Source organism: Phalacrocorax aristotelis, chromosome 15 (assembly GCF_949628215.1).
Source record: "Phalacrocorax aristotelis chromosome 15, bGulAri2.1, whole genome shotgun sequence".
In the NCBI taxonomy this organism is placed as follows: Eukaryota; Metazoa; Chordata; class Aves; order Suliformes; family Phalacrocoracidae; genus Phalacrocorax; species Phalacrocorax aristotelis.
In genome coordinates this window covers 13,429,299-13,443,176 of record NC_134290.1, presented here as the reverse complement: position 1 = coordinate 13,443,176, position 13,878 = coordinate 13,429,299, and the positions used below count along the sequence as shown (strand labels likewise).

Below are 13,878 nucleotides of genomic sequence, written 5' to 3'. Positions count from 1 at the left end.
GGCAATAGAAATGGTATTGAAAGCTTTTCATAACACAGTGAACAAGATTTCAGTTGAACTCAAACTCTGTGATATGGATAGAAAAAGTAACTATGTAAGAACAAGTAATGGGAAGCCGTTTCTTAAGGTAACAGTCCATTTATAAAAGAGTGTTGAGAAGCTGCTTTTGTACCGCTGACAATGCCTGAATGAAATCAGTGACTCTTCGGTGACTTGAAAGAAATTGCAGGTGGATCCTACTTTGCTGGAGCTTTTATTAAGGTGTAGAACTCATTACTAGCAAAGGGCTAAAAGCTGTAAAACTTCGGTCTTGAAAGTTCCAGTATTAAGATGATGAGACACCTTGAAAAAATGGGTTTTGACTGGGCTGTCAAGTTCAGTGTTAGAACTGAGCTTTGAGGTCCCTGTTATTAGGAACACAAAAATCGAGCATGGGGTACTACTTCAGGGCCACAGCTGCTTATTTCTTTCCTAAGAGAATGTTGTGGCTTTCGGCATAAGACAGGGACTTTCCAGAGGCCCAGGATTAAGCTGGAGCAGTCAGAAGTGAGCCACTGGTCAAGCAGAAAGCATGTTGCACAGGGAAAACGGTGCTTATAAGCATCTGGGGTCTAGCTGCTTTCATCCAGCAGAGAGCGACTCGCAAACAGAACAATAAATTAGAGAGACTCTATGGAGGTACTGGCCACCAGCCTTTTAAGGGGCCAGGAAAGCATTTCCCTGAGAGGATCGAATCAATTGACAGCTGCCCAAACTTGCCAAACTTTCAGACTTCGCAAGATGTTCTCTAGATCTCCAGCAAGGTGAAATGTGAAGAGGCAACTTCGAAGCATTAAAAACAGCAGCCAAGTGCATTACCTTCAGCCACAGCTACGGACCACTGGCACTGGAGGCGTAGCTCCCCAGGCAGGCTCTCACCCGTGCACCTACCGCTGCTTTTAGATACAGCGTACATAAAGACAGACTTGGTTTGACATCCCCATCCCTTGTCAATCACCTGTCATCGTTCAGATGTCTCAGCCAAGTTGTTAATTTCTTAAGACTTAGTTTTTCACAACTCGGTTGTTGAATCTGTGAGCACGTTAAGTCACAGTACTGCTCCCCTTCTTCACTCCTGAATGAGAAAGAACATCAGTAAGTCTGAGCCAAACACAACGAAATACGGAACTACGTCTTCTGTGGTTAGATACTGACCTTGCTTTTACAATCTCAAAAAAGCTGAAAATCTTAAAAAAAGCTGAAACTGGACATCACCCTGCTTGGTTCAATTTTACCTACGGTCTGACGTCCCACATGATGCCAGCTGCGGGATCTAAGCTGTGTTTGCTGGAACCTGAACAAGTCTCCACGTGCAATCTGTAACACCCATTTGAATCTATTCTTGGCGTTTTTAACTCTGTGCACTATTTTAGTTGATATTTAGAACATATTCTATTATCTTTTCCCATGCAGACAGGCCACTGATGGAAGGTTTCCCACAACATAACTGTTATTTAAGGATAAATAGTAGTAGTTACTGTGTCTGCATATTCTTAGAGCATAAGAGCAAAGAATTACAGAAGAGTTGATATCTTGTGTTTGCTTGTAGCTTGAATAAAACCATTGCACTTGTGCTCTTCTGCATCGTCACAAGAAAATACTGAGAAGTTAGCAAGATACAAAACTTACCTTTCAGTGATGTTTCAGAGTACCTGTGGCGGTGCAAACTCCACCACGCTGCTGCAAGACAGCGAGTCTCTAAACTGAGCCGCTGGGGAATCTACGTACTGCCCTGCCTCATCACGAGCAGCCAGTCCATAGAGCAGGGGGCTCTCACCCACGCACAACCTCAAGAGCTGTTCCTATTTCTGTCTCTCTGTGAGATGTCACCCACTTAGCCAAAGGAAAGAGCAAACTGCTTGTTGCTTCAGGGACACAGACAATTAAAGCAAACCCCTAGTTATAAAATGCCATTTGCTCTCTACAAAGCAGGACCTACCTAGCTTAGACATTACAGAAAGCATATTCCTAGCTTTCCTAAATCAGCACTTCTGCGCTGGGCTTGGAGGATTGGCAAAAAGAGGAAGTTCAATGATTTTCAAGGCCAGTAGCTCAGTCATTTCTGGAAAGCAAGCAGTCTGATTGCACGCTGCCTGTTATCCGCAGCTCCATGTAAAGCAGTCATTATCAAGATAATGTGGAATAGCTTTGCAGAGGTATACTGAGTCCAAAGGTGAATGCTCTCTGTCTTACTACAATTCTGTGGAAGGAACCACAGAATTGCTTCTGCCTCTAAAGATTTGAGACTTCATTCGTTGGCAAAGTTGCACCGGCCTTAAAATCCAGCAAATTTTCACTGTCACGGTATGAGAACAACAGCTTTTGAACACCACTTATTGTACCCGTGCTCAAAAAACTATCACAGTGTCATCAAAATCATTAGGTTGTCAGAACCAAGTCAATGTCTCTCTGCCAGTTAAGAAACACTGGACAAATGCCATCAGATTCACCAGCATTGCTCAATCATTTTTACAGTATTCTCTTAAATTCAATGTATAGTATCACTCTCTGTCCACTTTGTCTCCTTATCTACAATGCCTTAAAATAGGAATAGCTTTAGGAAAGGATGAAAGATGTGTTTAATTTTTGCCAAGTGCGATACCATTAAAGTCATTAGCCAATATTGGTTCCAACGGGAGATTACGAACAGCAGGAATTTAACGTCCTCTTTCTGCAGGATTAATAGATACATGTCTCATAATGTTTTTGTGCACACTGACAGCTTGAGGCTGTCAATTTCTACCATTTCCTGATTAAAAAACATCAGGCAAGCTTACACCCATTCAAGAAGCACGAACAGAAGATGCAACTGAAGACAAATCGTTATGTGATGTAAAAAGGTTTAAAGCATGGCAAGTTTTTGGCAGTGGGATGTGCGGGCTCAGGGAGCGTTTTAATTGGATCTCGAAGCTGCCAATGTTCAGCTAGGAGGTTTCCCAGGTCACATAGCATATTATTTTATTTTTAAATGTATCTTTTATTAAGAGGAAGGAGTTCAATAAAAGCTTCTTTAGCACACTGGCTTTTTTCAGTCTTTGCGACAATTTCTATTGACTATTGTAGTAAGACAGAGAGCATTCACCTTTGGACTCAGTATACCTCTGCAAAGCTATTCCACAGACACAGGGGACAGCTTCACCTAGAACATGCAGAGTGGAGGCAAACCCGGTCGCTTCCATCCTGATTAAGACAGCCAGCCTTGGAGTGTTTGCAAATGAACCACAGAATCGCTGAGGGTGGCAGAGACCTCTGGAGATCGTCTCATCTGAGCCCTCTGCTCAAAGCAAGACGAGCAGGGTGCCTAGGACTGCGCGCACTCGGGTTTTGTCTGTCTCCAAGACGGAGACTCCACTACCTCTCTGGGCAATGCCGACAGCCAGTGAGTTAGACTTGCGCAGCGAGAGCCAGGGAGCAGCGAGGGCCAACTGCTCCCTGAAGGACAGGAGCTGGGAGCTCAGCGCGATACCGCAGGCGGCAGGGCAGGGACCTCACCAGCCCGGGCGCAGCCCCATGGCGCCCAAGCGAGCAGGGCTGGCCCAGCTAGGATCAGCCCAGTCCAGATTGCCTGACAGACGTGTAGTGACAAGGCAGCTCTGGGATCAAGCCAGGGAGCCAGCCTGTGGGTCAAGGCCCGAGTCAACAGGGTCCACAGGCAGGCGCAGGCATCACGGCGACAGAGCTGGAGATGGACACACCTACAAGCAGCTTAGCAAAGAGCGAAGGAGCGGAGCTGAAAGGTAGCCTCTGGTCAGAGGCTGTGGGTGAAGGTCCCATGTGAGGCTGGTCAGGACCATTAAGGTCTATTACTGCATTCAGGGCCCTGACGGAGAGAACACAAATGAGCTGGAAATATCTTCCCACTGATAAACTGCAGCACAACTCAGAGGGACAGTGCGAACCCAAACACATAAGGGACCCCCACAAAAGAATAACGATCGTCTATTCTCTCTTTGCAATGGCAATCCTGAGAAAACTATTAACTTACAAACTCCAAGGCTTTCACAATTCATCATTCAACTGAGTAAACAGGTGGCTTCTTATTATGGAAATACATGAAGTGTTTTGTTCTGGGAATGTAAAACAATAGACTGGGGCATCTAAAGAACCTTTATTCCTCTGTCCGTCATTATTATACCAACACACTTAAATCCTGCATATTTTACCATAAGAATCCCAGGGAATAAGAGGTTTCCCCGCTAGAAATACACTTCTGGAGTAGTTGCCTTTTCACTCTTCATTGAGTATTCACTGGGAGAAGGTTCCTAGGTGAGGTCAACGTCACAGAGCTTTCTAACTTCTCTCGCAGCACAGACAGCTTACAATGGCATTGTTACAGTCCGTTTTCAGTAACGGAGGCTTCACCTGTCCCACCATTTTTTTAATCACACTTGGTGATTTGTAATCTTCACTGTGCATACGCTAGGGCACTCAAAGACCTGAGGACAGCGTGCTTTTGATTGTCTCAACAGCTTAAGGCTGAAATATCTTCTCACACTTACTCTACTCAAGGTGGAAAAAATATTCACCTTTTCATCAGTCCTTACAAAATGAATTTTTCGTTTCCATTTTTCCTTAGAAAATGAATTCAATTATTAGAGCTTCAGAAAGGAGGAGCAGAGAGCACAGATTACTTTGTTTCCTTCCTTGTGATGCCAAACCCTCTGACCTGTTTCTTGATCAGCATTAAGGTTAGGTTTTTTTTCAAGCTTTGGCATTTCTGAAGGAGAAAAGCTGTTTTAACAAGCGAGAGCAATAATTTAACAGACAGTTACCAAGGCTACCATATCCTAATAAATAAAGTTGCAGATAAACATCTTTGGACTGCATTTTAACAAGAAACCCCAAATCCTCCTACTTTTAAATAGAGGAAATATGAGCATATATGGGACTTGTCCCTAGAAGAATATATCCTTAGAATTTATTTTATGAGAAATGGGACAAGGAGACGCTTGGATGCCAAATTACGCCAGTTTCAGTGAAGTAAGGTATCATGTCTGCCACTCTGTGCTGTCGGGGGAAGTCGGCGTCTGCCCTTCTCTGCTCTTGCATACGGGGATTTCTCTCACCCTACCAGGCAGCTGTATTTATAACACTGTCAAACATCATCAAGAAGTCATCATCACACTTTCTAGTTAGAGATCAACAGTTTAATACTCAGTCTAAAGAGAAAAACGAGTTGTTAGCATGCATCTAGATGTGCAGCCATTTTGTCCTTATCACAAAAAACAAGTCCTAGCACGTCTCCCGAGGAGAGTATGCAGGGATTCAGAAATGGCAGATTATCACCATCGGGTTTAAAAGGGTCTGGCAGAGCATTTTATAATGTTTGTCATGCTACATGTTCAGGATTAATTGTTGCCAAGAGATTATCATCTTCATTCAAATTAAAGATATTAAATTAATACCATGGAATTTTCAAGTTCACTGGAAGGTAAAAGTGGATTTGTTATAAACAGTCAGGACTTGCTTTAAGATTATACAGAATCCAGTAGGGTATTTCCATACCTATATTCACCTCCTGGGTAATCCAGATCGGGGAAAATTAAAGCAAAAATCAAAGACATGCTTTGCATCAAGAATTATCAAGAATCCTTCGATGGTTCAAACAGAATAACAAAGGCAGTACCACACCAGCCGGCCACCAGGAAGATTGAAACCTAATTAGCATGCAGGCAGGTATTAGTTTCCAACCAACCGCTCCAAAAAGCCTTCCCTTTTATACGTAATACTTCACCAAACTACACTTTTGGTCCTGAAGGGATTGGTCTAAAGGCAAACCAAAATATTCAGAACATGTTCATATTCAAATCACAACAGAAAAAAAAAATCAAACACTGAGCTTTCAACTTTGAAATTCTCCTAAATGCAGCTCTTAAAACAAATTTTCATAAAGTTATAGCCAAGTTAATTTACACGATGAAAATAAGGATGTCAGATCAGTGCAATGCTCTGTTTCATGCTGTCAGATCACGAGGCAAAAGAAAAATTAGTAAAGAAGTTGCTTTAGCATTTTGCTAACCTCAATCCACAGGTCTTTTACTTCTTTGCTTTGTATAATTAGTTACTGGGAGAAGAGGAATAGATGATAAACGCAATTTAATTGAATAGAAATTTAATTAAATAGAATTTCCCAATAAAACTTCTTCACAAAAGATAGTAGAAATTGCCTTAAATTCATGAAAACATGTATTCTAAACGTTATCGTTTGTTGCCCCACTGAAAAATGGAGAGTACAGTTTTGATTGCCTCTAATGCATCAAGTTTACAAGTGAGAAAGTGGAGGTTCCAAAATAATTGGTGTCCAACAAAACGTTATGGTACAAAGAGCTACAAGCGACAACAGATGTGAAATCATGATCACCACCAAGGGACCGCAAATACCCCTCACTGGCTGTCAGCTTCCTGACAGAGCCAAATTGTTCAATGCCGAACCATCAGCTCAGCTCGACAGAAGCTGCCTTGCAAGTGAAAGCAAGGTTTCTTCACCTGTAGAAAACCAAAAAGTATATACTGAGATGGCCAAATATTTTTAACAGTTTTTACAACAAACAGGTTGCCCACCAGCTGACTGAGGAGCCAAGCAGGAAGCTGTTGAACACATCTAATTAATTCAAATTAGAGCATCTTTAATACAAATTATTACTAATCCACCTCTCGAACTACGAAGATTATACCTAGGTGGGCAGATCGAGCAAAGCTGATGAAGTCTGTACTGAGAAATATGCTCTGAAAGTAACCGGTAACAGGGACTGGAGGACAGAGGTATACAAGCACCTAGCACTTATCATCTATTTCACCTCCACTTGACAAAGAAAGGCGGAGAACTTAAGGCTACCCACTACCTCTGCTGTAGCAATGCCTGTGCCCTGTTGGCTTTGTTTCATCAAGCTGCCCCTCACTGAGAAAGAATGCCTCTAACACCCACAAATAGCCAAGTCTGCAAATGATTTAGTGGCTCAAAACTTAAAGTTGTCCATTTTCTGACATCTCAGGTGAATCTGAAACTCCACAGAGAAAAAACCTGATACCTCCTGAGCAGCTCCTACTCTCTGTCAGTGGAATTTCTTTTGCGAGCAGGCTACTCTGCACAAATAGAGAGGGAAGAAACTTTTGTTGTATAAACTGACAATTTTTTAAAATTCTTTTTATCTTCAAAACTATGATCTGGAACTCCCAAGACCCTGAGGAAAGACTGGCTAGCACATTCCAGACAAAAAGGCCCTTCCGAAGCACTTTGGAAAGCGAGCGTTAACGTTCCCAGTCCTTCCGCCGTGTTACCTGCAGGCAGAGGAAAGAATTCAAAGTACCTACAGCGAAAGAGTTGCTTAAATTACTGTATTTGACCAAATTTAAAGCAAAGCAATCTCACGTTGTATTGTTTCCACAAAACTGAGAAATCTGAAAAACTAAGTTGCTGACAGCTCAGAGCTACCACAGTGCCTTCCTCACGACTGCTCGAAGCCCGCTTTCTTCCACCTGAATCTCTCCCAGTTTCCTAACTCCCCGTTGTAGCAACCTCGTGTATCTCCCATCAGAAACAAGACTCTGGCAATGCAGCCAGGAGACACAGGGCCTTTCGGCCCCTTGGTGCGTGGCCACACTGCAAAGAATTGAGTACGTACGGTTTTCGTGGATGGGAGATGGGGTGGGAGATGCAAATCCCTTTTCTGCAAAGCTCAGACCTGCTGCCTGTGGTCCCAGATGCTCAGACACGGTCCTGTAACTGGGTCCACAGAGAGGTCTCTTCCACTGAAAATCTGTACCAGGAAAAATAGAAATTTGAAAATTTTCCAGTTTGAAGTTCTTCAGACACTTTCCTGATATGGGTTACACATTCTCCTGATATACCAGACACCAGAAATTGTACTGATTGTATCAGCACCTCCCTGCTGTGATACGCAAGCAGTTACAACACATCTAGTGCCTGTGAAGACAGACCAAAAACGCAGCATCGCTTTCCAAATGTGAACACATACAAAGGAATTATTCTGGTAAAGCAGCTCAAGGCCCTCTCATAAGGTGAAAATGTCCATTCTGGTTGGAAAGAAAAAAAATAATGCAATAAAAACACTACTACTTTTTAAATTCTGGAGAATTCAACTACCCATGAGAGAGTGCTAAATGCAAACAAACCTTAGTAAACAATAAAAAGTGTACAAAAATGCAGTTTAATCTAAATTTTCCTGGAGCTACACGCTCCGTCTCACTTCATACTGCAAAAGGGAGTAAGGAGGGGGGAAAAACAAAAAGGAAGAAAAAAAGAAAAACACTTGCTCACAGGGAGGCAAAATATTTTAAGTTGTCATTAAAGCAACAACCTTCCCAAAGAGAATAAATCTGCACAGCAGCAGCAAAACAAGCTGCCCAGTCTATTTTATCAAAGAGCTGGGCTTTTTTCCTATTACATGACAAACAACTGGCATCCAAGCTGCCAATTATTTAACCATGGTGAGATTTTTAACTCCATTTAGGAGGGAAAAATAAAGCTGCTGTAAATTTAACAGTGCACAACAATCTACAACAGCTGCCTACAAAATTTACTTTATGTCCTTTTTTATCTCTGTCTCTACCAGCGCTGTTTCATCAATGCGTAGAGAAAACACTCTCTCTCTCTCTCTCGCACTGGTTTAAAGTTATTTTTGTTCTAGTCAAAAACATTACAAATAACTTAGAATTAATTAGGTAAATGGTGGATAACTGGATCCTACATGACCACTGCAATGGCTGTTTCATCACAATTTATGTGCGCAATGAAATTTGTCTGCACCGGACACGGCTTTTTATATTGTTCGTAGGAGCATCAACTCTGCTAATTATTGCTGGCCGAAACCTGAAACGAAACCCGATCGATTATTGTTTCCAATGGTTTAAATATCGTCCTCTCGTTCCAAGTGAACCCGGGCAAGTGACACACCGACTACCATTTCGACCAGCACGTTACTCAAAGCTTGAATTACATCGATGCAGTTTCTCCTCCCCTCGCTTTGAACACAAAGATTTTTGCACTGGAGTTATCAATTTGTGTAGTTCAAACTTACCAACTAGTCTGTGAGTAAGTATAAACTACCACATTAATTTCTCTAATCCATCTCTGACCTCTACCCACTCTCTGTAAAATTTGAGAAAATTAGGACATGAGTCACTATAACCAGACTCTTTCTGATAACAGACCCCAGTGTTTTTCAGGCGTCATTAACAGCCCTGGTTCCACTCCTTATGGAATTGGATAACTGCCAGTAAGGGCACCTTTTGAATGCACCAACTATTACAACACCTCAGAGTTCAAGCAGGCTTGGCAAAAGATTCACACGTGCCTTTTTGTCCTCATTTTAAGAATATTTCAATTAAAAAATTAAATAGTCAGTGTGCAACAAAGAACATATAATAAACAAACGTGCAATCATCATACTGAGGCCACAAGCTTTCTGAAAAGCGCAGACCGGTGGCGTATGTCAGTAAAACCTAAGTTAGTAAACATCTTTCTCAGCCGGACGGAAGATGCTGAATCAGAATGCAGGGTTTCTGTGAAGTATAACTGTTGAATGACCAGAAAAATATACTCTCTCTTCTGTAGCTAACTAGAGAGGACAAGGCAAAGGGGCTACTGACCACTAGTTACTGACCTCAAAGGGACAACTCCTCAACTGGAGGCTCAGAGATCTTTCTAAATGATGGACAGAAAATCATGTCCCTTGTCCAAAAACTGTCCGCTACTAACGCCCAAGCAAACAAGCATTCTCAGGTCGTTCTGTGCATGAAGGAAGATAAAAAGTATTTCTCAGCTTAAGGTGGCCAGGCAGGCTAGGCAGCTGTTATTTCAAAAAGCAGAAAATGCTAAAGAAAAACAAAATTAATTTGTAACAACAGTCAGCCGCAAACAATTAAGGACTCCACAAAAACTCTAGCTAATGAAAGATGTTTCCTTCTTTATTATTGTGTAATACTTCTTTCACAGAAACATGGTATTTACAAATATACACATATAGACGGCTGATCATAAAATGTTACTGAAGAATTAGTCAAAAAATCAATTTACAAAAACCAAAAACTTTCCAAAGATATTCTGGCTGAAAAAGTTTAATGAAATTTCAAGGAGATGCTTCTGTACAGAAAGATAGGTTTTAGCTCCTTGAGTTCTGGTAATATTAGACGAGTTGTGAACCAAGTGAGCTCAGCTGTACATTTGAGATGAGGCAGTTTTTAATATTGTTCCTTTTCACACGATTTCTTGACGGTCAGTTCAACAGGTCTCAGGAGGCACTAGTGTGGATGTTTTTGGAAGCTGCAAGCATTGCTCTCACTTTGGCCATAAGATCCTGTAGAAAATAAAAGGAAAACGATCAGACGTGGCTGGGCTTTGAACAGAGCTAAAGCATGTGATTGCAGAGATCTGCGTGAAAGGTTAGCTTATGCTCCCGTCACAGAACACTTGGAGTCACGAGCATCAGATATGAACAGTCCCTGGGCTAAATGAGTGAAATGATTTGGAGAAAGTTCCTACAACAGCAACTGTTTTTACTAAAATGCTACAGAGCCCTCTGTATAAATATTTAGAGCAGTTTCTAAACAACAAACCATAGAAATCACGTCAACTGAAATGGAAAGAAACCACGACCGTATCTTCACAAAAATGTTAATGAACACACAACTACTAACAAATGAGGGTTTGAAACAGGAAAAAAAAGCAAAAAGAGAAAAGAAAAGAGAGGGAGCTGGTAAGAAGAGAGTGCTAGCAATTACGCTATAACATAAAGCCTTTTTTGTCTGCTTTGTAAACCCGAACCAAAAATTTACATAGCAGCGGTATTTTCACATACGAGAGAGAGACTGAAACATTAAGACTGTTGTGAAACCAAATAGCAACTCTCAGCCTTGTCTGAGTATCCAGTGGGAACAGCATTACAAAAGGAAATGAAGTTTCATGTCAATGGCATCGAATGATTCGTTTGCAAATAACGACCACAAAATGAAAAGCGTATCAGTAATGAATTAAAGTTACTTAAAACATTTCCTCACAAATGCAACATAAATGAATTAAAATCCTTAGTTCTTTAAACGCATTTTTCAACTGAAGCTCTCAAAACACTTCATAGGGAATTCAGCATCATGATTCCACTTTACAGATGGAAGGATGTGAATGAGACAAGACACTGAATTGGTCCGGGTCAGCCAGCACATGGGCAGCAAAATAATCTTACTAATAATTAGGTAAATCACATTTCTTCAGGCCCTTAAAGACAAAAAGATGCTGAACTAACCAATGTTGGGAAATACCTTGCAGAGTCACAGAGGTTTCGTTCCTCTTTTTTACTTTCTGGAAATAGTAACCAAGAACTGCATTTCAATATAGTAATTTTTCCTCTTACAGCTGCACCTCAAGCAAGCAGCCTACTACTAAACTAGCAAGTGCTAAGCCATAAGCACTATTTAACCCAAGAAATGCAGGAACCAATTGTCTTTGTCTGAAGGGTGTATGTTTTTAAAGGGTGGGATGTTTACTCTGATGGCTAAGATGTAGTTCCTATTTCATTTCCTACACCAGGAATTTCCATGCATTTGTTTGGTAGCCTAAGAAGTGCTATGGCGTTAGTACTCCATTTTCTTCCTCCAGGGCCTGTACTTGCTGTCTTCTGTTCTCCTGAATGTTCTTGTTTTGTTTTTTTCATCGAAAATAGATCAGATATGGTAGGTCAGGTACTAGCCTATTAGTATTAACTCCCAGCTATCACTGTTTCCCTAGCAGAACAAAATCTTAGAACAATATTAATTCATTGAAAGAATAGTCTATTGATTGGAAAAAAAAAAAAAAAGAATATAAAAAGCAACTCTGATTTTATATTGTAAAATTTCCAAAGCATAATCAACAGCTTCCCTCCTCTAAATGTGCCATATTCAACTGAAAGGAAGTTAAATATACATGAAGACTCTAAGAGGATGAGTGAAATGTAAAAAGTGATACCATGCCGTAGCTTTTAAAAAAGGAACAGAATTATTTTGATGGAAGTTGAGTATCTTAAAACTGTGTTAGGGAAGCTGAATGCATTTAGATTATTGCACAGCATAGAGGCAAATGCCTGATATGCCATGATTCACAGAAAAATTGAATGTATCAACAAAATCATAACAACCATAGTTCAGAGACATAAACAGCAACAAGGGTAAGATAAGCGAGTTGAAGACACTGCTTAAAGCAAAGCACACACTTACTTCAGTTTGCAAGAGGACATATTTTTCCTCTACTGCCAACACTACAAACTTAGCCTTTGCCAAGGTATTTCTCCTTCCTTCTTTCTTCCACGAAACTTGTTAAGAGCACTACATGGTGAGATGGGCTCTCTGTAATACCTGCTATTGGTAACTGGGGTACTGCAGCACACCTTGGGCTTTCATATCTTAACAGCGGATATCCTGCAGCATAATGAATTCAGCTTGGTCTTTAGAGGCTTGATTAAACTTGAAAGGACAGTAGCTAGAGGAGCCACAAAACTGGTTTCCTCATCAGCAAACAGATTAAGAATGACAATGAACATGTCTCCATGCCATATGCAAAGGTCAGAATTGTACAAGGTAGTAAGAGAAGAAAACAGTATGATGGACATGCTTAATTAGGCAACATAGTCTGCATTTGCTTAGTTGTACCTGAGTGATTTTACTCTGCACTGAAGACACGATTTCTGAAGAGATTTGGCCATCTTTTTCCTGAGAAACTCCCCTACAAAAGGGAAATATGAAATTCATAGTAAGTATTTTAAAAATGCATTTCACTCACCATCACGATTTTGGGTTTTACAGTACAAGTCTCACACATTAGTCACCAGTTCTTTCATTCAACTAGAGGCCACGACAAGTCACAGTCAGAAGAGTCACTCGTACAACTGATACAGAGAAACCTGAACAACGGCCTAGGAATTTTTAACTGGAGTGTTCCACATTCTGTAGAAATAAGTTAATTATGGACCTTGCAAACACATTACAGTTCAAACCACTCCATTAAAGTTCTACTTCAGAGTTATATCCCGTTCAGTGAGAGTTTCCAAATTCTAACTTAGAACTACGTTGCAGAATTTTCTGCGCCAGTTTTAGTGTAAAAGTATGTGGAGGTGTTTACTCCAGTAGGCAAGACCGATGCACACAGTGCTGTGCTCCCAGGGTCTTCTGCTTTTAAAATGCACACATTACACCCACACACAGAGCTCCTCAGCATACAAGTCAGGTATGTGACCTAACAGGCAACAGACATCAGCACTGCAGTATTACAGTAAAAGAGCATATTACCTGGAGCGTTCCTGGCTGGATTCCCTGCTCTCCACAGGAGAGACACTAGTTGAATGTACAGAATTTTTGTGTGTGGATGGTTTGCCTGGTGACATGGATGGTGAAGGAGACCTAGCTTTAGACTTGGTACGTGACCTAGACCGCCTCTTCTTCTTCTTTTCATGGGGACTTCTGTGAGAAGAAAATATTTTATTGAATAATATTTAAAGCAACAATACACTAGCTCACTTTTCAGGCTTCTAAAAGCTTATGTAGCCCTCTTCCACAGGATACATCTCACGCATTCAGCCAGCGTTAGAGTCTTATCCCAATACCACACTTCTATGGTTCTGCAAAATACTTTTTCAGAAGCTGTTTTTAACATACTACATTAGGCAACTACTAGTACCTGGGGTTCTCACTTGGAATGCTGCTTCATGGGTACACAGGCATTACTGGCCAGTATTTGATAGTTTGAAGGATGACAATGAGAAGCCTTTCACTGGAGATTTGCAGAACGACTTTGCTAGAGGGAAGTTCCTTCCCAACAACATCAGACAGAATATAATGAGAAACGTAGGAGTT

General features: G+C 41.1%; 1 protein-coding gene across 5 annotated transcripts in view; it reads right to left on the bottom strand.

Annotated features, from left to right (window-relative positions):
• Positions 1 to 9,945: 9,945 nt before the first annotated feature.
• SFSWAP (splicing factor SWAP) overlaps positions 9,946 to 13,878 on the bottom strand; it is a 50,117-nt gene continuing 46,184 nt past the window's right edge. For all 5 annotated transcript variants that reach the window (XM_075110753.1, XM_075110751.1, XM_075110752.1 and 2 more), the window contains 3 exons: positions 13,315 to 13,485; positions 12,679 to 12,751; positions 9,946 to 10,355 (listed from right to left, as the gene is read on the bottom strand). In XM_075110753.1, coding sequence (XP_074966854.1) covers positions 10,290 to 10,355; positions 12,679 to 12,751; positions 13,315 to 13,485 — 310 coding nt within the window. In that variant the 3' untranslated portion in view covers positions 9,946 to 10,289. The remainder of the gene's footprint in view (positions 10,356 to 12,678; positions 12,752 to 13,314; positions 13,486 to 13,878) is intronic.